Source organism: Clarias gariepinus, chromosome 10 (genome assembly GCF_024256425.1).
Source record: "Clarias gariepinus isolate MV-2021 ecotype Netherlands chromosome 10, CGAR_prim_01v2, whole genome shotgun sequence".
Lineage (NCBI taxonomy): Eukaryota > Metazoa > Chordata > Actinopteri > Siluriformes > Clariidae > Clarias > Clarias gariepinus.
Window position 1 is genome coordinate 29,538,543 of NC_071109.1, and position 24,737 is coordinate 29,563,279.

At 37.4% G+C, this 24,737-nt stretch overlaps 1 protein-coding gene, 1 long non-coding RNA gene and 1 other non-coding gene across 4 annotated transcripts; 1 reads left to right on the forward strand and 2 right to left on the reverse strand.

The window, feature by feature from the left end:
* Nucleotides 1–1,910: 1,910 nt before the first annotated feature.
* On the reverse strand, nucleotides 1,911–5,965 carry LOC128531275 (uncharacterized). The gene is made up of 3 exons (XR_008361181.1): nucleotides 5,918–5,965; nucleotides 2,049–2,135; nucleotides 1,911–1,978 (listed from the first exon to the last, which is right to left on the reverse strand). It is a non-coding gene; the product is annotated as an uncharacterized LOC128531275 (long non-coding RNA).
* Nucleotides 5,966–8,390: 2,425 nt separating this feature from the next.
* Nucleotides 8,391–8,463, reverse strand: trnam-cau (transfer RNA methionine (anticodon CAU)). The gene has a single exon. It is a non-coding gene; the product is annotated as a tRNA-Met (tRNA).
* A 5,577-nt stretch (nucleotides 8,464–14,040) lies between these two features.
* Nucleotides 14,041–24,282, forward strand: tcp11l1 (t-complex 11, testis-specific-like 1). Of its 2 annotated transcripts, none has more exons than XM_053506309.1 (10): nucleotides 14,041–14,197; nucleotides 17,772–17,978; nucleotides 19,439–19,571; nucleotides 19,680–19,800; nucleotides 21,108–21,328; nucleotides 21,450–21,586; nucleotides 22,138–22,313; nucleotides 22,981–23,162; nucleotides 23,272–23,444; nucleotides 23,817–24,282. In XM_053506309.1, exons 2-10 carry the CDS (start codon nucleotides 17,822–17,824, stop codon nucleotides 24,026–24,028), a joined length of 1,512 nt encoding a protein of 503 aa, XP_053362284.1. In that variant the 5' UTR covers nucleotides 14,041–14,197; nucleotides 17,772–17,821; the 3' UTR covers nucleotides 24,029–24,282. The 2 variants fall into 2 exon arrangements, with proteins under 2 accessions (XP_053362284.1, XP_053362283.1); XM_053506308.1 differs by having other exon boundaries at nucleotides 17,775–17,978.
* Nucleotides 24,283–24,737: the final 455 nt, after the last annotated feature.

A 24,737-nucleotide genomic window follows, 5' to 3' on the forward strand; every position in this document is an offset into this window, starting at 1 on the left:
TACACCTTGAACGTTATGCAGATTAATCAAACATATACACAGGAATAAAAGGAACTGAGTAAATATATGTAAATACGTTTTGCCCTACTGGCACACTTTAAAGATGTTTAAAATAGTGTCCATGCCGTATGCCTTTGTTCATGGAAAGGCATGTCTTCCAGAGGTCAAGAGACTATCCAGGTGTGATGAGGCCTCTTCCTCCCCAGCTTGGGGTGGAGCTGTAAAACTGTCTTCTTTGTTTACCGGATCGCCGATTTACACCCTCAGTTTCGGGGTCTACTTCAAAGCATCTGGCCTTGTGGAGTTTCTTAGTTTTACAGACGTCCCCCTTAAGATAGCGAACCAGATAAGGTTATCAGGATGGTGCCATGCATGCTGGAAGAGGGTGTTCAGGAATGTGATCCATTGACTGTTCTCTCTATGGGAGCCCTGTTATTCGCTACACCACATAGAGTTTAATGATTTTTAATTTTGACATTTTAAAACTTAAATTAAATGTATATATATAATATATATAAAAAATACACACATTCTTTTGGTAACATATAAACAGCTAAAATAATGTAATTTGGTATAATAAAATGATGCACATATGTATGCATAAGTAAAACCACAGTAAATTACGTTTGTTACAAGTTAACTTTGTAGTGGACTATTATAAAAAAAAAACGTAGAAATGCAAAAAGCTAATAGTCACAAATGTACTGTTATTTGCATTCGCTGAAAACCACAACAATCACTAAATGTAATATTCTACTGTTATTCGCACTGTGTAATTTAAGCTAATCTAAAGTAGCGCCATTTAACTAATCATTATTGCTCATAAGGTGATTGTGCAATGTGATGCTAGCGAGTAGCACGTGAACAGATCTAGCGCGACTGTCCTGAAGTTAGCAAACAGTTTAAACAAAAGCACTTAAACTATACAACTTTTACACGATGAAGAGATACAGTTTTTACTGACCCTGCTGACGTTTCGCCATCCGTAACACCACGTTTTCTTTTTAAGTGTTCGTGTATGACATGCCATGAAAGCTCGGTTTTGCATAGAGTGCAAGTTACTGTGTTCTTAGAGGCGTTTAATGTAAATTGCTTCCATACCTTGGAGGACTTAGGGCGCACACTTTTTCCTGCAGACTCTTCTGTAACTTTCATTGTGCAAGCTGTTGTGTATCTGTGTGTATCTTTGTGTATTTGTGCACATTGTGGTCGCGGCAATCAATGACGTGAGCAGCCCAACTAATTGATAACGGCATTCGTTGACAACAAATTTTATTATAGATAATTATCTATTAGCTCTACTGTATACACAAGCATTCTTGCCTAAACAACTCTTAAAACTACACTTCTAACACAACAACAGTAATATTTCAAACATTTTGCAGGCTGCCATTTGGAGAAACGTGAGAATAATGAATAAACCAGTTTTTGGGTCAAAATAACCCAAGCAGGTGTTCATTTGTAAATGTATGTGTTTAAAGTACCCGAAATAAGCCAGAACTTGAACAACAATAAACAGATACAGAGATACGCTATATAAAAGTTTATTCTTTGTACAAATAAAATTGTCAGCTAGTGAACTTGATCGTCTGTCTAAACAACATTTAACCAATTTTTTTTTTACTCATTATTGTGCAGTAAATATCAATAGCTCTGGTTCAGATTTTTCATGTTTGTTGTATAAAGTACTCATGTGGAAATTACCATCACTATTTCTTGGAAACAACATTTTTTAGATGACTTTAATATATTTTAAAACTGCAGTGAATGAAAATGTCACTTTTGCCACCTGGCAGTCATTTCACAAATTACTTTAAAATGCAACTGATTTATTTTGACTGCTGTTGTTTTGCCACAGCGGTGAGCGTGGCGGTAATAGGCATTCCAATTGAGTACCTACTGTAGCTGGTGCTGCAGAAAAGGATGCTGCTGACGGTCCTGGCTGTGGTGTCTCTGGCACAGGGACAGAGATGGAAGGCTACAGAGGCATAGAAAAAAAATTAAGTCAATCATTAACACAGGGCATTTTTAGAAAAGACTACTGATACCTTTCTTGCATAAAAACCACAGCTACAAGTCTGTGTTCCTCCAAACAAAGGTTTATGCCCCCTCAGCTGCATTGGACATTTCTCAATCTGTAAAATTTTTTATGGCAAAAACATGAATTACATTTACACATGAATTACTCTTTAAACATGAATTACATTTACACATATATATATATATATATATATAATTCCATCTCAAATCAACCAATGAAAGAGAAATTTTCCACCATCACCTCTCAGATTTTGCTGATTTTTTCACCAATTGTTGATATTGCCATGAAAATAAAAAACCCCAATTTTTTTGTCCCAACTCCCACTCGTTAAAAAATGGCAGCCATCTTAATTTTTGGCCTCAAAGTGCTTTAAGACATGCCACGCCCCTTTTTGAAATCCTTTTTTCCTTGATAACTCACTTGCTATATGTCATATGGAGGTGAAACTGGGTATATTTATGCAAGTTTTTATGTAGATTCAGATTCTGCAATCGGAATTTGGCTATCTGCTGTGATTATGGAGATATTTTTGAAAAAACTTTTTCGACCCCCCAGAACCCAAGGTCTGCATGTATATATGTTACTCAAAAAAATAGGGGTTACTTCACATCACCTTATCTTGAAAATAAATAAAAACCAGGGGTGTGTTATGCCCTGTTTTATAGAAATCATCAAAAATTAATGTCCAGGTTTTGCAAATGTTTTACGATTTGATACACATTTTATATACAGAGAATGTACATGGATAGGATACAATAGGCCTTATCTACCAGTAAATTTGTCATTTTATGGTGGTACATGTAAGATACATGTATCACTGTCAAACAGTATCCTGTAACTGAACCATTCAGGTTCATACTGATCAGAAAGTTGAATTATCTCCTACCAACTCCATGAGTGACCTCGCATTTAAGGAACTTGGTGATTGCATCATCTTTTTCTTGGTGCTAATTAAGTGCAGAAAAACAAAAGCAGGTGAGTGTGTTTCATTTATGTTAATTTATTAACTGAAGCTTTCCAATGTAGTTTGTTATCTTAATCACAATCTGATTACAAAGACTTGATGGCAAAGCTTGTCTGTTCTTTGGATTCTCGTGACTATATGTTGCACAGGTGTGAGCAGTGCCCCCCTAAATCAAAACTATCTGATTATCTTGATTAGGGCAGGGCAATATGGCCAAAAATATTTATCACGATATATATTTGAAAATTTGCGATAATGATATAACTGACGATATGATTGACACGAGACAAAGCAGCTGTTTGTATGTGCATTAAAGCTATATAAAATTTTAACAGTGCAGTGCAAATGCAAATTCCACACCACTGAAGTTGCACCATTTTTACAAACCAATTCTGGTTCATCTGTTTCATTCAACGATCCGCTTTCGCCTTTCTTATTCTCCGCTGCCGCCAAGCTTTTTCCGCCATAAGCGTTTGGAAACAAAGGCACTGCACATGCGTGTTTTACCCATATTCTATCGCGATATTTCATTTTCTTAGCATTGCCTAACATTGTACCGGTATTACCGTGGAAGGTATAATCTGGCTCAGCCCTAATCTTGATGGTATATTTGAAAATGCTGATTTGGACCCAGATGACACTGTTCAGTTCAAGCAGTGGATTTCATTATGAGACTTTGTGAAAAATGTGACCCCTGCACAGCTCATCACTATACAGCCAAGGCCCAAGCTGCTTATTTGAGGCTGTTATCCTCATGGATTTTGCCGAATGTTATTTTTTATTTGTCAGGATGCTGTTCAAGGTTTTCATTGGGATACATCCCAGGTGATTCTGCATTCTTTCGTGGTTTACTATAGGGATGGTAGTGAAAACGATGGTTCACTAAGTTGCAAAAGTTTTTGTGTTGTCAGTAATGAAAGGGAACACAATGCTATTGTTGTTTACAAGATTATTAAGGTTCTCATGAATCCACTCAAAGTTCTTCTACCAAATTTAAATCATGTGCATTACTTCTCAGATGGTGCAGCCAGCCAGTACAAGAATTTTTTTTTTTTTTTTTTTACAAATTTGTGAGGCATTTCCTATCAAAATGACTTTGGTAGCTACAAAGTGCATGCCTTTCCTAGTTGATATTATTTGTGTCACTGCAACTTGACAGGTCTCGTACTGTACATGTACTCTTTTGGTCTTATTCCATGAACTCATTTTTGTGGGCTTTGTTCTTTCAGAATCAGATACCCAGGGTGAGGAAAAAAAAACTGTGATTAGTCCTTTTAGTGTAGAGAGATGAATAACGTCATTATCAGTCTTTGACTAAACATGCATTACAGAAGAATTTGAGGTAACTTTTACTTAGAGCAGATTTTATGAGTATGCATCAAGTATTCTACAGATATTGCTGTACATTTCTGTGTGTCAAATCATTTAATGTTGCAAAACCTGGACATTTAATTTTTGATGATTTCTATAAAACAGGGCATAACACACCCCTGGTTTTTATTTATTTTCAAGATAAGGTGATGTGAAGTAACCCCTATTTTTTTGAGTAACATATATACATGCAGACCTTGGGTTCTGGGGGGTCGGGAAAAAAAAGTTTTTTCAAAAATATCTCCATAACCACAGCAGATAGCCAAATTCCGATTGCAGAATCTGAATCTACATAAAAACTTACATAAATATACCCAGTTTCACCTCGATATGACATATAGCAAGTGAGTTATCAAGAAAAAAAGGATTTCAAAAAGGGGCGTGGCATGTCTTAAAGCACTTTGAGGCCAAAAATTAAGATGGCTGTCATTTTTTAACGAGTGGGAGTTGGGACAAAAAATTTGGGGGTTTTATTTTCATGGCAATATCAACAATTGGTAAAAAAAATCAGCAAAATCTGTGATCATGTGGTGGAACCCTCTGGTTGATTTGAGATGGAATCACCCATATATATATATATATATATATATATATATATATATATATACACACACACACACACACACCGAGGGCTGGACGATATGGCAAAAATTTATATCACGATATATTTCTTAACTGAGGTCAATACCATATAATTCCGATATTGATATGGACAATATCAAAAAGCCTTAGGAAAAAACTGCCGAGGACATAAACAATGGATGTCTGCAAACTGAATTTGCAAAGTCTATAATACCTCCAGGCTTCCCTATTAAAATTATATCAAAAAATAAAAAACAGTACAAAAAAAAAAATAGGTTCACTTTTTATTTGTATTTAGCCTTTACAAACAAGAAATGTGAAATAAACTATCAAATGAATAAAACTCTCAAGAGTGTGTGTGTGTGCGCACGCGCACCTAGCACGCACAGCCTTTACTTGAAAGGAGTTGGGGGTGGATGGGGGCTGTGTGCCTGCCTTTACAGCCCTCCTCCCACCCCCAACTCCTTTCGGGTAAAGGCGAGTGTGTGTCTCTGTGTGCAAAGCGCACGTGTGCACACACTTTTTTGGCTTCGCACACACATAGACCCACACACTCTCTGCCTTACACACAAACTCCGCTCTGACGCGAAACACGGGACGAGAAGAAAAATTTATCTTTACCCTCTATGAGACTTGCTTTTGCTTTATATGCGCATACAAACATGCTAACAAACACAAACGTGGTCACAGTGTTATAGTAAACAGAACACGCAGAATGTTGATTATACCAGTAAGAAACAAGCACTAAGACCCAGCAGGGGAGACGATTACCTACAATTCCGCAGCGAAAGAGAGAAAAAACGTTGGCTCATATATTCAAATGTATATTGAAATATCGGAAATGTGTTTAAAAATTGTATCACCGTTATTGAAAAAAATTCTATCGCGATATATATTGGTATCGAATTATTGTCCAGCCCTATTTATACCTGTATACATATCACTCTTTCCAACTTTACCTTCTGATACAGATCATACCACTTTTTCTGACGTGGTGCTGGTCTGTTTCCTGCCTCAGAGGGCCAAACCCCAGAGGTGGCGAATCTATGCAGACGTGACGTCCACTCCTCGTCTCCCGTAGCCCTGTGTTTTTTCTGTTTGGACACCATCTTTTATTAACAGGAAAAAGGTGCCAATTAAACCAAATACATACAGTACATTCCACAAACTCAGCGAGATTTATAACTATTAGGATATGATATATATTAGCGGTGTGACGAGACACTTTTTCCACGAGACAAGACACGAGACTGGGTTCACGAGAACGAGACAAGACTTTTAGACATTTTTTTTAAAGAAATTCTTAATGTTTAAATATATAGCAAAAATAGCATTTCATTTAACCTAAAAACACAAAATGCAAAAAATGCATGTCCATTTTAAAATCAACTTTATGAAATAAAACTTCTATTTTGATTAATTATATGCAGTAATAACATGTAAACACTGCAAAATATTTTGCCACAAACTGACAGGCAATTAATTGCACAATAAAATTAAACAGTATAAAAAAATAATAAACAACACAAATATCCCTTCACGTGCAAGTAACCATAATTAGTGTAACTATCAAAGTAGTGCTGTCTTAAAACTCAGAGTTCAAAACAATGAACAACATTTTCTTAAGCATGGCAAAAGAGCTGAGACCTAGGTAATAAGGTAATGACCTATACAGAACAGCCTAAGATATGGCCATGTTCTTTTTAAGAATAAGGGATGGCGTACTTTGCTTCCAGTGTGTGGATGAGTCGCCAAAATCCCAGATTTTCCACCACAGAAAATGGTCTCATATCGGCTGCAATGAAAATGCTGATGTCTCGTTATTGCCTTGGCTCTTGCATTGCATGGTGGAAGTTTAGCTGCAAAGGCATTTGTTATGGTTGTTTGCCCTTTCATGCGAACTGAATTGCTTTCAGTTTTCTTCACAGACGCAGCTTTTAGTAAGGAGCTGTGGTTGTTTTCTAAATGCTTTTGCATAGTGCTTGTCTAAGCAGAGGTGTACGGTATTCATTTCTTACAGTGTTTGCAAATTGTCTTTGTCTTGTCTGTGATTTTTTCGCCGTTTCTTATTTCCACAAAGAATCCAAAATGTTGCGATACTTACGATTTAAATATCGCGAGCACATCTTCTATCCTTACTTCTCCCTCACACTTCATCATGCCAATAACACAAGGGTATCGTCACGTTCTCGCGAGACCAGATGCATCTCGCGGGATAAATCTGATCTCGCGAGATCTTGTACCACGAGATCTCATCACACTCCTAATATATATGCATATTTATTTTCTGATAGATAGATAGATAGATAGATAGAAAGAAAGATAGATTGTTAGCTCAGTGTAAATTACAAAAGATCAGCAGATAGCTGTAGTACACAGGTTGATTTAATTAAGTCATGTTAACTTTTAGTGTCTAAAATACACAAGCTGCACTAAATGACTACGGTTATAACACAAACCTCATTCATATTGTGATCCAATTCTGTATGAGAATATATCTACTGGTCTACTAACATTATGGCGTAACTGTAGTCAGAAAAAGTGTTTTATTCATTGTTTTGGCGAGTGCACAACGATCTGATTATAATTTAATATTAGTTAAATAGGCATGTGAGGAATGAGGAAGCTGATTGCCTTTAAAGTTTGCAAACGCAAAGACATGATTAGACTCAACGTAGATTAGTCAAGCTGATTTTTTTTAATTTAGCAAATGGGCAAAGATGATTGGCTTTGAATTTTGCAAGGAGTAAGATGTGATTTGCCGAAAGAAGCAGCCGCACGTTGTCCAGGTAGTGCCAACGAGGCTGAGAGCAGGAGCTGGAGAATCACAAATGTAATGGTCCAGTTTAGCTAAAATTGGTTATATGTCAAATCTTTTCTAATTTTACATCTGAATTGGGTATTAACAGGGAATGTTCTGGAAGTTTGAACTCGTATCTGCAAAAAAAAAAAAAAAAAACTAAATGTATTGATTGTTCATGCACTACACACTTACACATTTACAGTCACAACTGCACTTCAGATTAGTTTTATTCCCAGCTGCAATACCGTAGACCATTATGCAAAACATAAGTCCATTATTATACAAAAAACAAACTTGAAATTTTGTAAAGTGTAATAACTTTACTGCTTATTTTAGATTTATATTTATACACTGTTAAGGGTGAAAGTATTAAAATGTAATACCTAAATAAAAAAATGTTCAGAGAAATTTTTGCATGTTAAAATCTTTTATTTTTTCTTTTATTCAACACATTTTTAGAGGAGAGGCGGATTTGTCTTTTAACGAAATGCATAACTAAAGCAATATTTTAATCAGCTTTTAATCACTGAGGCGTTATAATGATTTTATATTGCTTGGTGTAAAATATACTAGACATACGCGTTTAAATCAAAACCAGGTAAAAAAAATAAATAAATAAAATAAACTTTTGCCCCGTGTGAGGATCGAACTCACGACCTTCAGATTATGAGACTGACGCGCTACCTACTGCGCTAACGAGGCTGTGAGCAAAGCATCACGGGTAAGCTAAAAAAAACAGACACGATTGTCTGAGTTTAACTTTTAAGCGGTAAAAGCGTTAAGGTTTTTACCTTAATAAACGGAAAACAAACAATAGGAAAATTATTATTTTAATTTTTTTTTTTTTTTTTCAACGATAGACTATCTTTGTAGGCAAGATATATTTATAACCAGCAGTCTCCGGCAAACTAGGCGCCCCAGTGGCCGCTAGTAACATTACAGTTGTCATAAATCTTTTAAAATCCTAACCTCCTCGTGAACTCCATGTGACGTAACATTGCAAAATTGAGGAATAAACACATAATCAATTGATTTTATACCATTCCTGAATTTATTGTAATTACAAATACAGAAATATAAAGTTATGTTAGGTTAATTAAACATGTTTTGCAAGCATAAGCACACTATTTCATAACAACGTAAGGTATACTTATTATAAATACATTTGTTTTGACTTAACTAAATAAAAAATACGAGTACTGTATACCCAATCAAATATTATTCTCCGAGTTCTATAAATGATGTGTTGTCTCTATTCGTCTCAATCCATTTTTCTTATGTTTTATAACTTTTTTTATATATAATACACAGCTGTAAAGTACCTGAAGCTGCCAGGACTATCCCTGACAAAAAGTTCACATAAAAAATAAACTTTAATTTAGAAAACGTCAGAATAATACAAAATGATAAAAACAAGCGTACGCCATTTTTATAACCGTCATATTCCGTTAAACCGAGCGATTAACTAGCTAGCTAAACTAGCAAAGTGCACACAAATTCGCACAATGTTAATTAGCGTAAACATTTTAAAAGTATAAGCATAAGTTAAATATCTTTATATTACATTAGTGACCGTGGTATGTATTTTCTAAAGCTAAAAAAAAATCTAGAATTATTTATATATACATTTTTTAAATATAATTAATTACCTTATTACTGAACCGCTGAATCACCTGTAGTGTCGTCGTCGAGCGCTAACAAGCTCTCGTGCGTGACTGTTAAAAGCAGCAACCAATCAAATCACAGTCTGACGGATATATTTAACTTTTCCAATCTTGAGCCAATCAAAGCCCAGTTTGCTACAGGGATTGGACCAATCAGGTGCTAAAGATGGAGGCTGTTGTGGTTTCTTTCTTTTTTTCTTTTTCTTTCTAAAATCCTATATTATATTTTACCCAGATATGTTTATATTGTTATATTTCTACTTTAAAAAATTAAAAGCTATTATGCATTTGGAAATAAAAAAAAATAGATAAAATTGTTTAATATGAGATTTTTTTTTGTTCCACATAAAATTGCACATCATGGTTGCACTGCAATGAACTTAATTTTACTATTATTATTATTATTACTTGTGATCTCTATGTTTTATTTAAATTTATCCTTTTAATATATCTTATAGTTTTCTGTTCTTAGCACTGTTTTGGTCAGCTCTGATACCTGTGTCTACTGACTATATGTAAGATATACAAGGTAGTTTTAAAAAGTTTCGAGATTAGCTCTTGTTACCAAGCTTTGTTTTGTTTGTTTCTTTGTTGTTGTTTTTTGCAGTATGTTCTCCCTAAGTTGTCTTAATACTGGGCAATAGAATTCGCTATCGATGGTCTGGCTCCAGAGACAGATTCTCGATGCACAATGCCACAAGTGTCTAAAAAGACGACGAGCATGCACTTGTTCTAGCTGCGGACCTGCCTCGCCTTTTTCAGTCGTGGAGATAATGTGCTCTTCAGCTGTATTGACTGTTGCAGTGGAAGAGCTCATCATTTCTATCGTTTCACCAACGATAATGATCCTCAACATGAAGGATGGGTCATCCACAGCATGCTAAGAGAGTTCACAATAAAGTACATTATCTATCTATCTGGCAGTACAGAGTCTAGGAGATTAGACTTACTGGCCGTTTCCAAATTGCCTGTAGTGTGTGAATGTTGACAGAAAGTACTACCACGGATGTAAAAATGGTCCCTAGTTGGACTACAGAGGTTCATGGTTGGTTGGATGGATGAATGGATGGATCTATATACTGTATCTGTCTGTCTAATAATCGCGATCTGTACGAATGTGGAAACAAACACTGTTATTATTATTTTTTTATCATTATTATTAGGTCTTTTTTAATAACAAAGGAAAACACATTTATTAATCATCATATTCATTATTAATTCAGTTTCTTAATTCAGTTTTTTTATATAGAAACAAACACCTCTTCTTAATTTTATTGTTGCGATAAATGAAAAAGGTTTTACCTTTAACAACTCAAATTAAATAAACATTTCTACTCAGTAGACTTGACTGCATCCCAAATCTGTAGAGGTTATTTGATGTGCACTGCCATAGTATTTGATTTTGCTTTTTGCTTGTTAATTTGTTTGTGGTTATGTAAAAAACAGATAATATACTGTAAAGGCCTCAGGGTGGATATTAATGTTGTTAAGGTTTTAAGGATTAGGAGGAAAAAAAAAACACCACAAAGTTTAGAAATGTGGGCTTTGGTGACATCTAGTGTTTTTTAACGTTTTTTGGTCTGTATTATATTTTGTTTCTGTCTAGTGATAAATATTAAATTTAGGCCATGTTCCAATTGTTTTTCTTTTCATTTGTTCTAATAAATGTTTAAATTATAACTTATTAAATTAATTATCAGTTTCATCCAAAATCTCCTCAGATTGAAAAGATTGAGGGGTGACAGCAATAACTTGGATTTTTGTGTGACAATCCAATTTTTTATAAAGTTTCTTATTCCGGATTTATCCTTGACTTTAGCTTATGAAGTCCCTAAATGCATCTAATGGACATCCTTGTGCAATCATTTGACAATCTATGATGTAACTATGACATGATTTCCAAATTGGTGGCATATGTGACCCAACTAACTAATTTTAAAAAGCTTGTTTATGGTTGGTTGTGTGTGTATGTGTGTGTGTGTGTGTGTGTGTGTGTGTGTGTGTGTGTGTGTAGTTATTTACAAAAATCTCATATTTTATATTAAACTTGTTCTAACACTATTTCTTGAACAAATTAATATAAAACAAATAAAGAACATATGGCTGTGACACATACTGTATGTCACATAGGGATTTTAACCCTTAATGTGCCGGGAAAACCCCATGTGATGTGTATTAAAAATGTGTTCCATGTGGCCTATTTGATCTGTGTTATATCCTATATAATTTTCCCTTTTAAAATGAAGCTGTCAAAATTAATAACTAATGATGATGATGAAAGTATACACTGTACATTTGCTTCACTGTCATGGCAATATCAATATGCCAAAGGTAATCCTGCTAAAATTTGTGAACCAGGCATTTAAACTTGTAGCATTGTTTGTAGGTCAAACTGCAGTGTACAGTATTCATTAATAGTCCGAAGTATACACCGATGTACTATTTAAACCACACAGTGGCTTTCCATTATTAATCCCAGGATGGGGTTCTGTATAATCCAAGACTAGACCTGCTATAGTAGCCTATTGACAGGTAGGATGCTCATGCCATTTGTAAATTAAAAGTGTTACATTCTGGTAGACATGACTGCAGTGAATAGTTTACAGGAAAAAAGTGATGTTGTGTTCAGAGTATTTCTATCAAACACTATGTGTTGTAATGGCGACATGGTGGCTTAGTGGTTAACTCTGTCATCCGATCTGTGTGCATGGAGTTTGCATGTTCTCTCGGTGCTTGGTGGGTTTCCTCCCACAGTTCAAAAAAAGCAGATTATGCTAATTGTTGATTTGAATTTTGTGCTTGTTCTGCATTGGATTGTTACTCCATCTATTACATTGGCACCTCCTGTGACCCTGTATACAGGATAAAGTGTTATAGACAACGATGAGTGAGTATGTGTCTTAATACTTAGTGTTTTTTTTGACATGTCATATGAGTAATTTCCAGCTCTAAAGCATTACACATCATTAAAAGAAAATGCTATGACCCAGCAGAAGCACTTCATAAGCCAACTTTCATCCTTTGACACAAATAATACTGGGAAAATGTTCACTGATGCTGAATCTCAGCAGGATAAAGCAGGTACTACACAATTACTGAATTAACACATGAATAAACTGATAATGACTTATGATTACAGTAAGAGTATAAGATCATTTTATGTTGAATAACCCCCTTCCCTTGTACAGACAAATGTCATTCAAGGCCTATTTTTAGAGATGACTAATTATAGATTCTCAGGCTCCAAGAGATGACCCATTTTAAATGCTGAGCTGAAAAAGAAGAGGTCCAGACAGTCAGGCTCTAGTCTCTAATCTGGTTTGCATGCTCATGATCAATATGGTTTGAAAAAATATTAAATTAGTTTCTTGGAAATAAAATATATATTTTGTGTTGCCTGTACTACTGATACCAGAAACAGATTTTTTCCAGCAACTCTGAGTAACATGCAATATATATATATATATATATATATATATATATATATATATATATATATATATATATTGACCCGATCGCCAGTTGACTGGTTTTCCTTCCCCGAATTACTTTTGTTATTACCCAGCTGTTTAGCAATCACAATCTGGCCGTTGTCGAAGTAAATGAAACCCTTTTTCTTGCCCATTTCTTATGCTTCTAAAGACATCAACTTCAGGAGAAAATGGTTCATTTGCTTCCTTATATTTTCCACCCACTTCCAGCTGCCATTGTAACAAGATATTGTAACTGTAACTACTGTGAGCAGAGCCAGATTGTAATAGCTAGACATCTGGGTCAGGGCATCTCCAATACTGCAGGTCTTGTGGGATGTTCCTGGTTTGCAGTGGTCAGGACATACCAAAAGTATTCCAAGGAAGAAAAACCTGTGAACTGGCTACAGGATGATGGGTGGCCAAGGATCACTGATGCACCTGGGGAGTGAAGGCTGTAATCCGATCCAATACAAGTAGTGTAGGTAATTTAGATCAAATTGGGGAAATGGTTAATGCTGGTTGTAACAGAAAGATGTCAGACCACACAGGTCATTACACATTACTATATTAGGCAGGTTATGAACACTTGCCTAATATTGAGTAGGTCCCCCACCAAAACATTAAAAACCTATGTTGTGTGTTCTGACACCTTTCTATCACAACTTTTCCTCAATTCGAGCTACATATATGGAATTACATAATTGCACATTAAATCACACAATGAGTGTTGTTTGTTTGTTTGATAATCTACCCAGAATCCTCTCTGATTAGAAAAAGAAATGACCGTTAAATTTAAAAAATATATCTGAGCACACGATTGCATTGCATTCTGGGAAATGTAGTAAAACGTCCCGTCTCGTGCGCTAGCTCATTAGCTATTTTGAAACGTTAGAGAACTCCATTACGTTATCGTCATGTTCTACTTCCGTAAATAGACGCGTCCCCCTTACTCGCGTTGGATGTAAGTCCCGCCTCCTCAATCCTGTGATTGGTTGAAGGCATCCGGATTGCTCTGCCATGATTGTGTAATAGTTCAAACAACAGTTCATTATCCAATTAGAGCGCTGTTTGTGAGTTTAAACCGAAACACCTGGCCAATCCCAGAGCAGGAGGCGGGGTTTGTGGCACTACAGATAGGAAAATGTTTATTTGGGGATCGAGAACCCAAGCAAACGTTTGGTGGTAGGTGGTGGGAATCTAGTTCGATCACTTTAATTTTAAATCCTACATGTGTCAACAAGGGACCTTCTGATCTAAAGACAGCGGTGACGGCTTTGAGTTGTTTATCGGAAAAGTCAGGTAAGGATGCTAGTTTTATAAAGCGTACTCCTTTGCGTGGTTTTCAATGGATCACCTGAAATCTGCTAATGTAGAGAGAGAGAGATTTAAAAACAACATCATCGGATTGTCTGGGGTGTCATTATCTGCGTAACAAAGCCTAAGCTAAGCTACGCTAAGAAGCTAGGTTTTGTTCATATTGTAAACTGGGTTTGGATTACAAGCTGTTAATTCGTGCCCTAAATAGTGCTCTAGTGTAGGGTTTGTGTAATCATTTAGGATCGACTCGGTGTCATGTCAGTGTCACGCCACAGCACAAACTAAACAGCTGGAGGTACATGAATAGATCTGTCATGTACACTGTCTAAACATCTCCATGTCCATAACACAATGTTCCTGCAACAAACACTTCTGGAAAAAAAAAACATACAAAATAAAATAAAAACCCACCGTAAACAAATCTGGATCATTTGATCAACTGTACAGCTACGATATTTAAAACATATTTATTGGGGATGGGGATCACCATTGATCACCTGATATGATGACGTAAGTATATAAGGTCGATTATAATTCGATTAATATTGCGATTCTGTATCTTGATTTAAAAAATATCCCAATCCAGTATTATCATATACAATATCAATTAACACTATGTTGGTCATTCGGCTGCTCCCCATGAGGAGTCAACGGGACTTGTTTTCGGATGATTGACACAAAAAGATACATTGTTACTGAGCAGTCTGTTATGTCATGATTATTATTTTTAACCATTATATAACATCAGTTTTCTCACGTAAAAAGTTCAAAGCCGTGTTTGAACCGTACAAACTAACTTCAAACACAAGAGTTTAACATTTATCTGCAGATTAAATGAAACAAAAAGCTACATTGTTACTCAGCAGCGCGTATCTCTGTTACGTCATAAATAACGTTTCTAAATTTAGCAAATACTTGACTCCTAACGCACGGGTTGACCGTGTGTGAACAGTTTAGAGCGCCACCTGTAGGATGTAGAAGAAATGCAATGTTTTTGGAACGGCCAGTCAGACCTTAACCAAAAGGAAAGTTGTGGAAGGATGCCCCCAAATAAGTAGTTTATGCAAAAAAAGCCCACCAACATCACAGGAGGAAGGACGGCATGAATGCAGCACAAATGTCAGCAAAAAGTCAGTTTTTGTCATTTTAGAAAGGCACCAGTGCACCACCATGAACCGGGCCCAGAAATCAAAGAGCCCAAGGTCTCCAGACTCCCCAGATCCCAATTCGCTCGAGCGGATACGAAAGACACATAAGATCGATCAATGGACGGCCCACCCCGCAACCCACAGCACCCAAAGGATCCGCTGCCCCTGTGTGATTTAATTGATTATGCAGCTTAATTGATATTTAGTTGGTGGATTCAGAATCGAAGTTATTTAGATAAACTTGCAAGTATTAGACTATATAAGCGTTTTTTTTATTCCTTAAAACCCTGTAAATATATATAATCAGTAAGTGCAATGGCAAAAAAAAAATCTGATCAGGTCTTTGTTTATCATTTTAAATGATTTTATTTTCCCCATCTTGTAGAAATAACCTAGGAGAGGTGTAAAGCTTGATAAAAAACGATTGATTAAGTCGTGGCCTTAGGAAACATTTAAGTCGGTTGGAAAACTCGTCTGAAAAAAACAACGTTTGTTATGGAATGCTTGTTTGTGTTTCTCTGGGGTGGAGATTTGTGAACATGGGCTCGATTTATTCAAATCTTAAACTTGCCTAACCGTTTGAGATCTTTAGGTGGGGGTAGGGCGCTAATCTTAACCAAAGCACCTTTGAATGCGTGTGTGGGTGTGTGAACTTTTGTTCCGCATTATTTTTATCATGCCATTGATGAGTTGACATGATATTATGCATTATTCAGTTCCTAATAAATTATAATTTAATATTATGGTCATGACGCCATGTCGCAAGGTACATTTCTGTCAGGTGTGTATGACTTTCAGGTCAACTAAATGTGCCAAAGTTCTGCTTCCCTGCATTTATTCACTATGAATTAGTTAACCGCTACACAAAGGTTTAAACAAATAGTATTGCCCTTCCTCAAACCGTGTTACCTTGCAGAATATCAGGTTGCTGGGTAACATGTGGATTAAATGTCTATAAAAGGACAAGTACGTTAAACGGTTTTGTTCTTGTCAGTCTTTACCCAGCATGAGGCGGTCGAGGGTGCCTGACAACAGCTGAGTAACAGGTAACAATAAGGTTTGTGTTTGGAGGGGGTTGTCCAGACAAGCCATTCAAGAGCTTTCCAGCTGGTTAGTCTTTGCAACCCTGACGCTAAAGTTTGTGACTATTGTTTGAGCAAGCAAGCGCGAAAGTTTTACCACTTGTCAGTTATTTTAGGGAAAATAAGTGTCTGCTTTTGTGTATATACGGTCAATATGGTGCATATCATTTTTGCATTTTGGGTCTTTTAATAATTATAATCATAAAAGTTGATGAAGAAGAATACAACCTTTGTAGGAAACTAATCAACTCTGCATTGCTAGCAGTATTCTTAAGCTTGCCTATAGAAATTCACTTGTGATATTGTTGACTTAAAATCTCGTTGTATCCTACAATCAAGAATATAATACAAACCCAAGAAAGAGGATTTTATTTTCCCCTCAGCCCTGATCATCTCAGCTTCCAGACCTGCTATGAAAAAGGTCGTGTACAGAGAACAAAACCGAGATGTCAGGAATAATTACCACTGAGAGGATCCTCATGCTGTTCAGAGCGTATTAAAGAGCCATAAAGGCAGAGGGTGGACATATGGCCTATAAAGGGATCGTCATTTCTTATGATACACTGTTTTGTCAGTTTTTCCAGCACTGGGCGTTAAACAGAATGTGTGGAGCGGCAATATGTTATGTCGAATCCACTGACAAGGACATTGCTCTTTTTTTCAGCTTAGACTTTATTTATTTGTTTATTTTTGATTAATAATTTCTCTGGATTTTTCCCAATTTTCTGTCTAATTTAGTTGTAGCCGATTCCTACACAACAATTCCAATTCTGACATTAGGCCACTCCTAAATTAATGCTACACCTAGCAACGCGACACATGATGCCAGTCGACTGCATCTTTTCAAACTTACACACACACACACACACACACACACACACATACACTGTCGAAAGCGGCGAGGATTGCACTATACCTCTTGCATGAGCTCACAGACGCCCATGATTAGCTTAAGCTTTTGAACAAAACTGAGCTATATGTATATATTTATGATCAAGATTGAATTATTTGTAACATGTTCTGTATAGTGTGGCGTAGTGGTTAGTACTGTGGCCTCGCACGGCCTTCCATGGTTCGGGTTCCACTCCAGCCTTGGGGACTGGCGTGTAGAATTTGCATGTCCCCCACCCATTTTTACACCATTTTTGGTGTGATTTCTCTATTTAGTGTTGTGCCTTTTTGTAGTCAATACCGGTCACACAAAGTATCGTAGATTTCCTTTTTTTTCTCTAAAGTTTTCTGAATTCCCCCTACATCAATATTCTTTTATCAAGAATTCTACAATTATCAAGTGCAAAAAGTATGTGTCTGTGTGTTTCCTCTAAGCAGATCTCAGCTGATCCTGCCTTGTCTGGATCCCAGCGGGCCTGTTTAGGATGCCCAAAGAACCCAATGAATCGTCAAGTGAGGAGGAAAAGAAGGTCGACGGAAAAGGGGCAGAAGATTCCACAGGCCGGACAGATGCATCAGAAGAGCTGCTGCGTAAAAGAATTAGAACGAACACGCCGAGTCCTCACCGACACACTCCTCCGTGTAAGACCAGTTTAGCCTTTTTCTTTACTTTTAACACACCAAACACCTGCTGTACAGGTTTTCAAACTGTGTCTCACACCTTTGTTTAAGGGATCTCAAATCTTTAAAGCACACACATACTTGTTTAGACATACTGTATATTTATGCTGTAAATAGGTTCACTTCATGTATATATGTGTGTGTAAAAGACCAGTCATTGTTCATATAACATGTACGGTTTGTGCAACATTGATGTAACGTGGCAGTTAAGGAGAGTGGATTGGAATGTGCATACGTGAACTGAACAATGATGACTTAATTGTACTAGTCGGCGGGCTGCTAGATTGCCCTTGAGTGAGTATGTGTACTGTGTGGCTGTCGCATTTGAGATGCCTTAACGACCAGAGCAATGAATCTGAATCTAATTTAGTGTTAGGCTTATGAACATGCCTATGAACTATTCATGAAAGGCTTGACTAAACCATAGACTTAAACATAGAGACTCCTTTCCTGAGTCCTAAACACTAATTGGAAGTCTCATTTAGAACTGTGGGGATTTGTAAAAAATAATAATAATAATACTCTGGTCTTTGCTGTGGTTTTTATTAAACGAGGTACCAACAAATAGGCTGCATCTTTTGATAGAAGTAGGTGTGGCAGATCATTCATCCAGGAACTTTTCAAGCATCCAGCAAAACCATTCAAAGCTTTCTAGGTTTCAGTGGGAGGTCAGTGTGGATATTGCAGTGTGGATAAGATAGGAGTAATGTACTCATATTGCCGGGTTCTTGTAAAGACTCTGGGTGCTGTATTCTGTTGCTTGTTAATGCTTCTAGTGGAATATCCAGACAGTAAGGCATTACATTAATATAAGCCTGACTGAGCAATTGAATGCTGTCCAGAAGGGTTATAGTGCTGTCACGGCAGCGTGCGGCCAAATCTATTATCGCTCCTCGCTCACTCTATAGGCTCCCTAGATAGGCCGCCTATTTGGGCTGGCTGGCGACAATTAACCTTAATAGGATCTCGGGCTTGCTCCGCATTATTTTCCGCGGAAAAGCAAGGCGCGGAGTTTAAGGCCCCCGATCCCAGCCGGGAAAGCCGCTCAGCCGATGGACGGCAGCGAGGACTCCCGTCTGAGGCCGTGCCCAGAGGAAGCTAGGAGAGGTCAGGTCGGCCATCGACAGTGTGAGAAGAACCGCTGAGGGAGCGTGCAGGAGCGCTGCCTCCACGTGCTCTGTTCTGCCACTCCGCCCACCACCACCTTTTCCTTTTGTGCCGTGTTCCTGCATGCCAGCTAGGCCCTTGGTAGTCTTGGTAGTTTCAAACCAGGAGTTAATATTGCATAAGCAAACATGTTTATATTTCTGCTTCACTTAATGTTGACTGTACATTAAGATTTTTCTTGCAAACCCTGTTTTTAGCATATAAAAGGTTCAGATTTAATCCCAAAGGTCTGACTTCTTTGATTGCCTTAACAGCCAGCCCGTCCAAGTTCGTGTCTGTGGAGGAACTAATGGAGGCGGCTAAAGGCGTGACTAACATGGCGCTGGCTCATGAGATAGTAGTAAACGGTGGCTTCCAAATCAAGCCCACTGAGCCTGCTGAAGGAAGGTAAAGTCCTTCAAATATCCAAGCACTATATTAAAATTTCAACCAAAAAACAAACAAACAAAAAAAAAAATATATATATATATATATGTATTTATTTATTTATTGCAGCTTGGAGAAACAAGTTAAGGAAATTGTGCACAAAGCATTCTGGGATAATCTTGAAACCCAGCTGAATGACGACCCGCCTGTGTACGAGCATGCTATCAAACTGGTCGGGGAAATTAAAGAGGTAAGACCATCAAAACTATAGTGGCAACTCGAATCTCTGAAAGAATCATGAATTGTATTACAGTGGTACCTCGGCATATACATTTAAATCCATACTGGTGAGTCCTTAAGGTGAAAAAAAAATACACATTTGGTTATATGAAATAAAGATATAAAGAATGTCACCCAAAAAATATAACCTATTTCTAATACTTTAATCAGATTTTTTGCATATAAAAACATTATTTTTCATATAAATAAAGTAAAATATAAAATAATAAGTAGACATTAAACCTCACTTAATTTAACCTTAATTTATGATTCCTCTTGGCCCTGGCTATTTAAAAAAAACAAAACGAAACTCAAAGTGGCTCCCTTTTCTTCTTGCTACTATTTCGCTAATATTCTTGAGACCCATGGTGCTATGTCTTTACTAAATCTTGCGCTTATTTGCTTCGCTTGGTTTTCCACGGACGCAAACAGGTTTTGAATGGCTCCCCAACTTTGCCGGCTCTTTCACTATTTTTTTTTTTTAAGGTGAAAATGTGTGCATCCAAAATGCTTTTATTTCTTATTGCCTTCTATAATCCTACATGGGGTTTTTTTTTTTTTTTTTTTTTTTACTTATTAACAGGTTGTGAAGTTAATTGTAAAGTTTATTTCGAATAGTAACAAAGTGTAATGAAAACATAACATTTCTTATAAACTCATGATATTTGTAAAACGTGATACTTATAGAATCGCAATACAAATCCAATCGCTCCTAAGCATCGTGATAATATCGCATCAGGTGATCTCTGGTGATTCTCATTTCAATTGGTTGGATTATGTAGAGCAAAATCGACATTATGAGCTGTGAATGAGCTGCCTGGAAGGAATTATAATGTGTAATTATTACATCCTGACCAATCAGACTTAAGAATTTAGCAGCTCTGTAGACACAAGCTTATGAAGTCGAATAATGTCCACTCTGTCATTATCTAACGATCTCCTTTGATGCAAGCGCATAGAATACGCAGGGAATATGACGAACAACAAGTTTATATTTTGGCCAAGTCATAATGCATAAATTCATAAGCATTCAAACGTTCAGCCAATACATATATTAATAAATTTAGCTTCAATCAGTTGTTACTGATGGGTGTTACAGTGTCTCGAGTCTGACCGATTCATCAAATGAATTCTTCATCTAAATGTCTGACTGTTTTTTTTTTGCATGAGGGATGTTTAATTTCCCATTATGTCCAATAGACCTCATCCCTTAGGTCTCATCATATTTATCTACATTTACTCTTGCCATTGTGACTCAGTCCTGTTTGTCCACTTTAGACGCTGTTGTCCTTCCTGATGCCGTACCAGACACGTTTAAAAGGACAGATAGAGGAGGCGCTGGACCTGACGCTCATCCAGCAGCAGGCAGAGAACGGAGCGCTGGACATCGGCAAGGTGGCTCAGTTCATCATCAACACCATGGGCGCCTTCTGCGCGCCGTGCAGGGACGAAGAAGTCCGCAAGCTCCGGGACATCACGGACATCGTGCTCCTTTTTAGGTGAGGGAATATTCAGTCCCCTTGTCCTGAAATGTGGTTGTCTAAGGAAGTGAGGAAGGTGTCTTTGTCTTTGTGTTGATCCTATTCCAGTGTTTATGGAGTAAAGCTATAATCTGTGCAGGTCTATTTTTGGAGTCTTGGACAAAATGAAGATTGACATGGCCAACTTTGCAGTCAGTAGTCTCCGGCCGCACCTGCTGCAGCACTCGGTGGAGTACGAGAGGAACAAGTTTCAGGAGTTACTCAAAAAACAGCCGAGTGAGAGAAGTTGGTTATTAATATAAGTACCTATAAGTGGTTAAGAATAGTATAGAACGTTATGACATGTCCTTTAATAAAGAAGGAATGTCAAGTTTTTGTCTAATTGTCTTGGTGAAAGAAGAATAAAGAATTTCTTTTTACATTTTCTTTCCCATGTTTTAAAGTGTATTCTTATTTTTTTTCTTAGGGTAAATTTGACTTTTAAAGACAGTTGTAAAAAGCACTTACTGTAGCTGCACAGCATTCTGTGTATGGTCATGTGTGCATGTATGACTTGATGAATTGAATTTGAAATTGGCTTAAATTTTTTTTGCCTAAAATCCGACCGTACCTCACCGCTCATCACTGATTATTTCCTCCCACCCACTCGCCCCACATAATGTTTTATCCTTTACATATCCTTCCTTGAAAAACACAGTGTGTAAGTAATTGTGTAATTAGTCACTTTTTCTTTTTTTACTTTCTTTACAGGAATGATAAGAGTACAGTGTAGCGCTCAGAGTGCATGAACATCTCTGGTTCATATTAGTGTGCTCATGTTTTGTTAGATGCCCTGGACTTTACTCAGAAATGGCTCCAGGAGACGGCGGACTCGGTGCTCAGGGGTGCCGAAGGGGGCGCTGCGGGCTCGCCCCGTTCCTCCTCGAGGCCGCTGCTGAACGTCCACAACCAGGCTTATTTACGACTGCTGCACTGGGACCACACCATGGACACTTTCCCCGAGGTGGGCCAGGAGCCATGCACGCTGGACGGTTCTGCTGGCGGCATTAACGACCCACATACACACTTCTTCAAATTTTTTTTTTCAGTCTTGCTCCTTTTTTTCCATTTATTTGACTTTATCAGCCCTATTGTTTTGTCTAACAATTTATTCTATCCATCCATCTAGGCACATATGTCTCATTAGTAATTAATGAATTTATTTTTTATTGTTTTCTTTATTTAAATACCCATCTCTTTGACTCTCTGTTTATATGTGTTGTTATTTTTTAATCAGTGAGTTTGGTCTGTCTGTCTGTCTGTCTGTCTGTGTCTGTTTATGTGTCTATACGTTTGTCTACCTGTCTCATTATATCTAGGTGTCGGTCAGCCTTTATATCTTCTTATGGGTCTTTACTTCACCCCTTCTTCTGTTTCTTCTACCTGTCTGTCTTTATCTATTTGTCTGTTTATCTTTTATAACATTCTGTCTCTCCCTTGCTTATATCCTGTCTGCCTCTCCTACCCTGTGTATCAATTTTTCTCCATTAACCTTTTCTTCCCTTCTCTTCTTCTCCAATGAGACTCTCCCCTTTATTACTTTTTCTTCTCTCATTCCCAAGCTGTCTTTCTTGAAATTGTATCCTCTTGCTAACACTCGCTCTCTCTCTCTCTCACTGTGTTTCCTGTAGACGGTGCTGATGGACCGTGGCAGGTTCCTGGAGATGCAGCTGGAGCTGGAGCGCTTGGCGTTGGTGGCGTCTGTGCTCCTGATCGTGTACAACAGTGCAGGAGAGGCGATCTCGGGGCTGCCGGGCCTCATGGACAAGCTGAAGAGCACAGTCAGGATCCTGCTGGCTGATATGCACACTCCGTAAGAACACGACTCCGCATGCTGAGAGTCACGTACGCTCTGCTTCTCTCCAGTCCCATGTACAAGAGCAATCACTCTTTTCCTCTTGTGTTTGTGGGTGTGTTTACAGGTCTTTTAAAGCAGACGAGGCATTCACCGCTATCGGGGAGAAGCTGTGTTTGGAGCTGGGGGAATGTCTGACTCAGCATGGCTTCTCACCTTTTCACCCAGACAGACAGAACACTCTAAAAGGCCAAATCGCAGCTGTCAAGTCCCAAGACAACCCAATCCGTAAACTCGTCGGTAATTGCTTTATTCATTTAGAGTAACATTTAGATTACATAACGAGGTTTCTTTCGGTTTGGGTGTAAGGAGACCTTACAGAGGAAGGAAATAAAGAAATGCTGTTGCCTGGATTGTACATAATAATAAAGTCTGTCTGTTTAGAAACTAAATAAATATGATTTTATATATAAGGATAAAAAAAAGAAAGAAAAAATGAATGAATGAATACTTTATTAATCCCAAAGGGAAATTGGACATTTTAACCTATTGTTCCAGACATTACTGGCATTTTGTTACAGGTATTTCGCATAGAGACAACAGAACCATCAACATGCTGCTAAATATTGCATAATCATTCTTTTCACTGTCGACTTTTTTTACTTTTATCAGATTCTCGGATCCAGGCCTATCTCTTGAGCTTCCTGGACCAGGGTCCTGGGTCTTCGTCTGTTCCCGGAGGTCTGGTTCCCATCAGCAAGGAGCTGGAGGATATCGGGATCAAAGTGGGCCACCTCGTGAACTTCAACAAGCTGGTCTACTCGCCGTTCTACCAGAAACTCCTCCAGGACATCGTTCAGGCCGGGGCAGGCGCAGCCACTTAGGCAGCGTCGAACGAAACTGACGACATGAAGTGAACCAGGCAGCCTAGTGTACCGTACGGTCCCAGAAACAACTGGGTTATTAGTGTGCTGAATATATCCCAGAAAAATCCCCTTCTGCCAATGCTAGCAAAGGATTTATCACAATTATTAAACATTTTGAGCCTCCTATCCTTCCCTTATATATTCAGGGATCAGTCAGTCGAGCTTAAAGATTTCGTTTCATGGAAAAATTTAATAAAAAACAAAAACTTTTTTTTTTTTTTGCTTCTGTTTTGTGCCAGTTGAAGTTATAGAAAAGGTGGAAAGAGTTTAAAATGTCTAGACGATATTTAGAGATCCTAATAAATCAAATTCTCTCATTTTATACACAAGTCACTGTGTTGAAAAAAATGCTGTTGCTAAGCAACTGGGTAACATGGACACTGGATATCTATCTAGCTATTGATTTAAAGATAATGGCTTAACTAGCGATGACCTAACCGATAAAGATGACGTAAAGGCATAGCGACAGTGAAGACAAAGCAGAAATTATCACGAATATCAACGTTACAATTAAACGTATTATGGATCCTACAATAAGCGTAATATTCCGAGCTATAAGTTTGGAATTAAGGGACTTGTAGTCATGAGATAATATGTTGAAGGCTTGACTTCAAGATTTATTTCATTCCCACAAAGTGATTAACCCATAGCGACTATTTATTATACA

Bases quoted from the DNA above. Each gene is read 5' to 3' on its own strand.
- tcp11l1 (XM_053506309.1), top strand. From the start codon at position 17,822: ATGCCCAAAGAACCCAATGAATCGTCAAGTGAGGAGGAAAAGAAGGTC. The intron at 19,801-21,107 runs GTAAGACCATCA...TGTCCACTTTAG, and splicing joins TGGTCGGGGAAATTAAAGAG to ACGCTGTTGTCCTTCCTGAT. The intron at 23,163-23,271 runs GTAAGAACACGA...GTGTGTTTACAG, and splicing joins CTGGCTGATATGCACACTCC to GTCTTTTAAAGCAGACGAGG.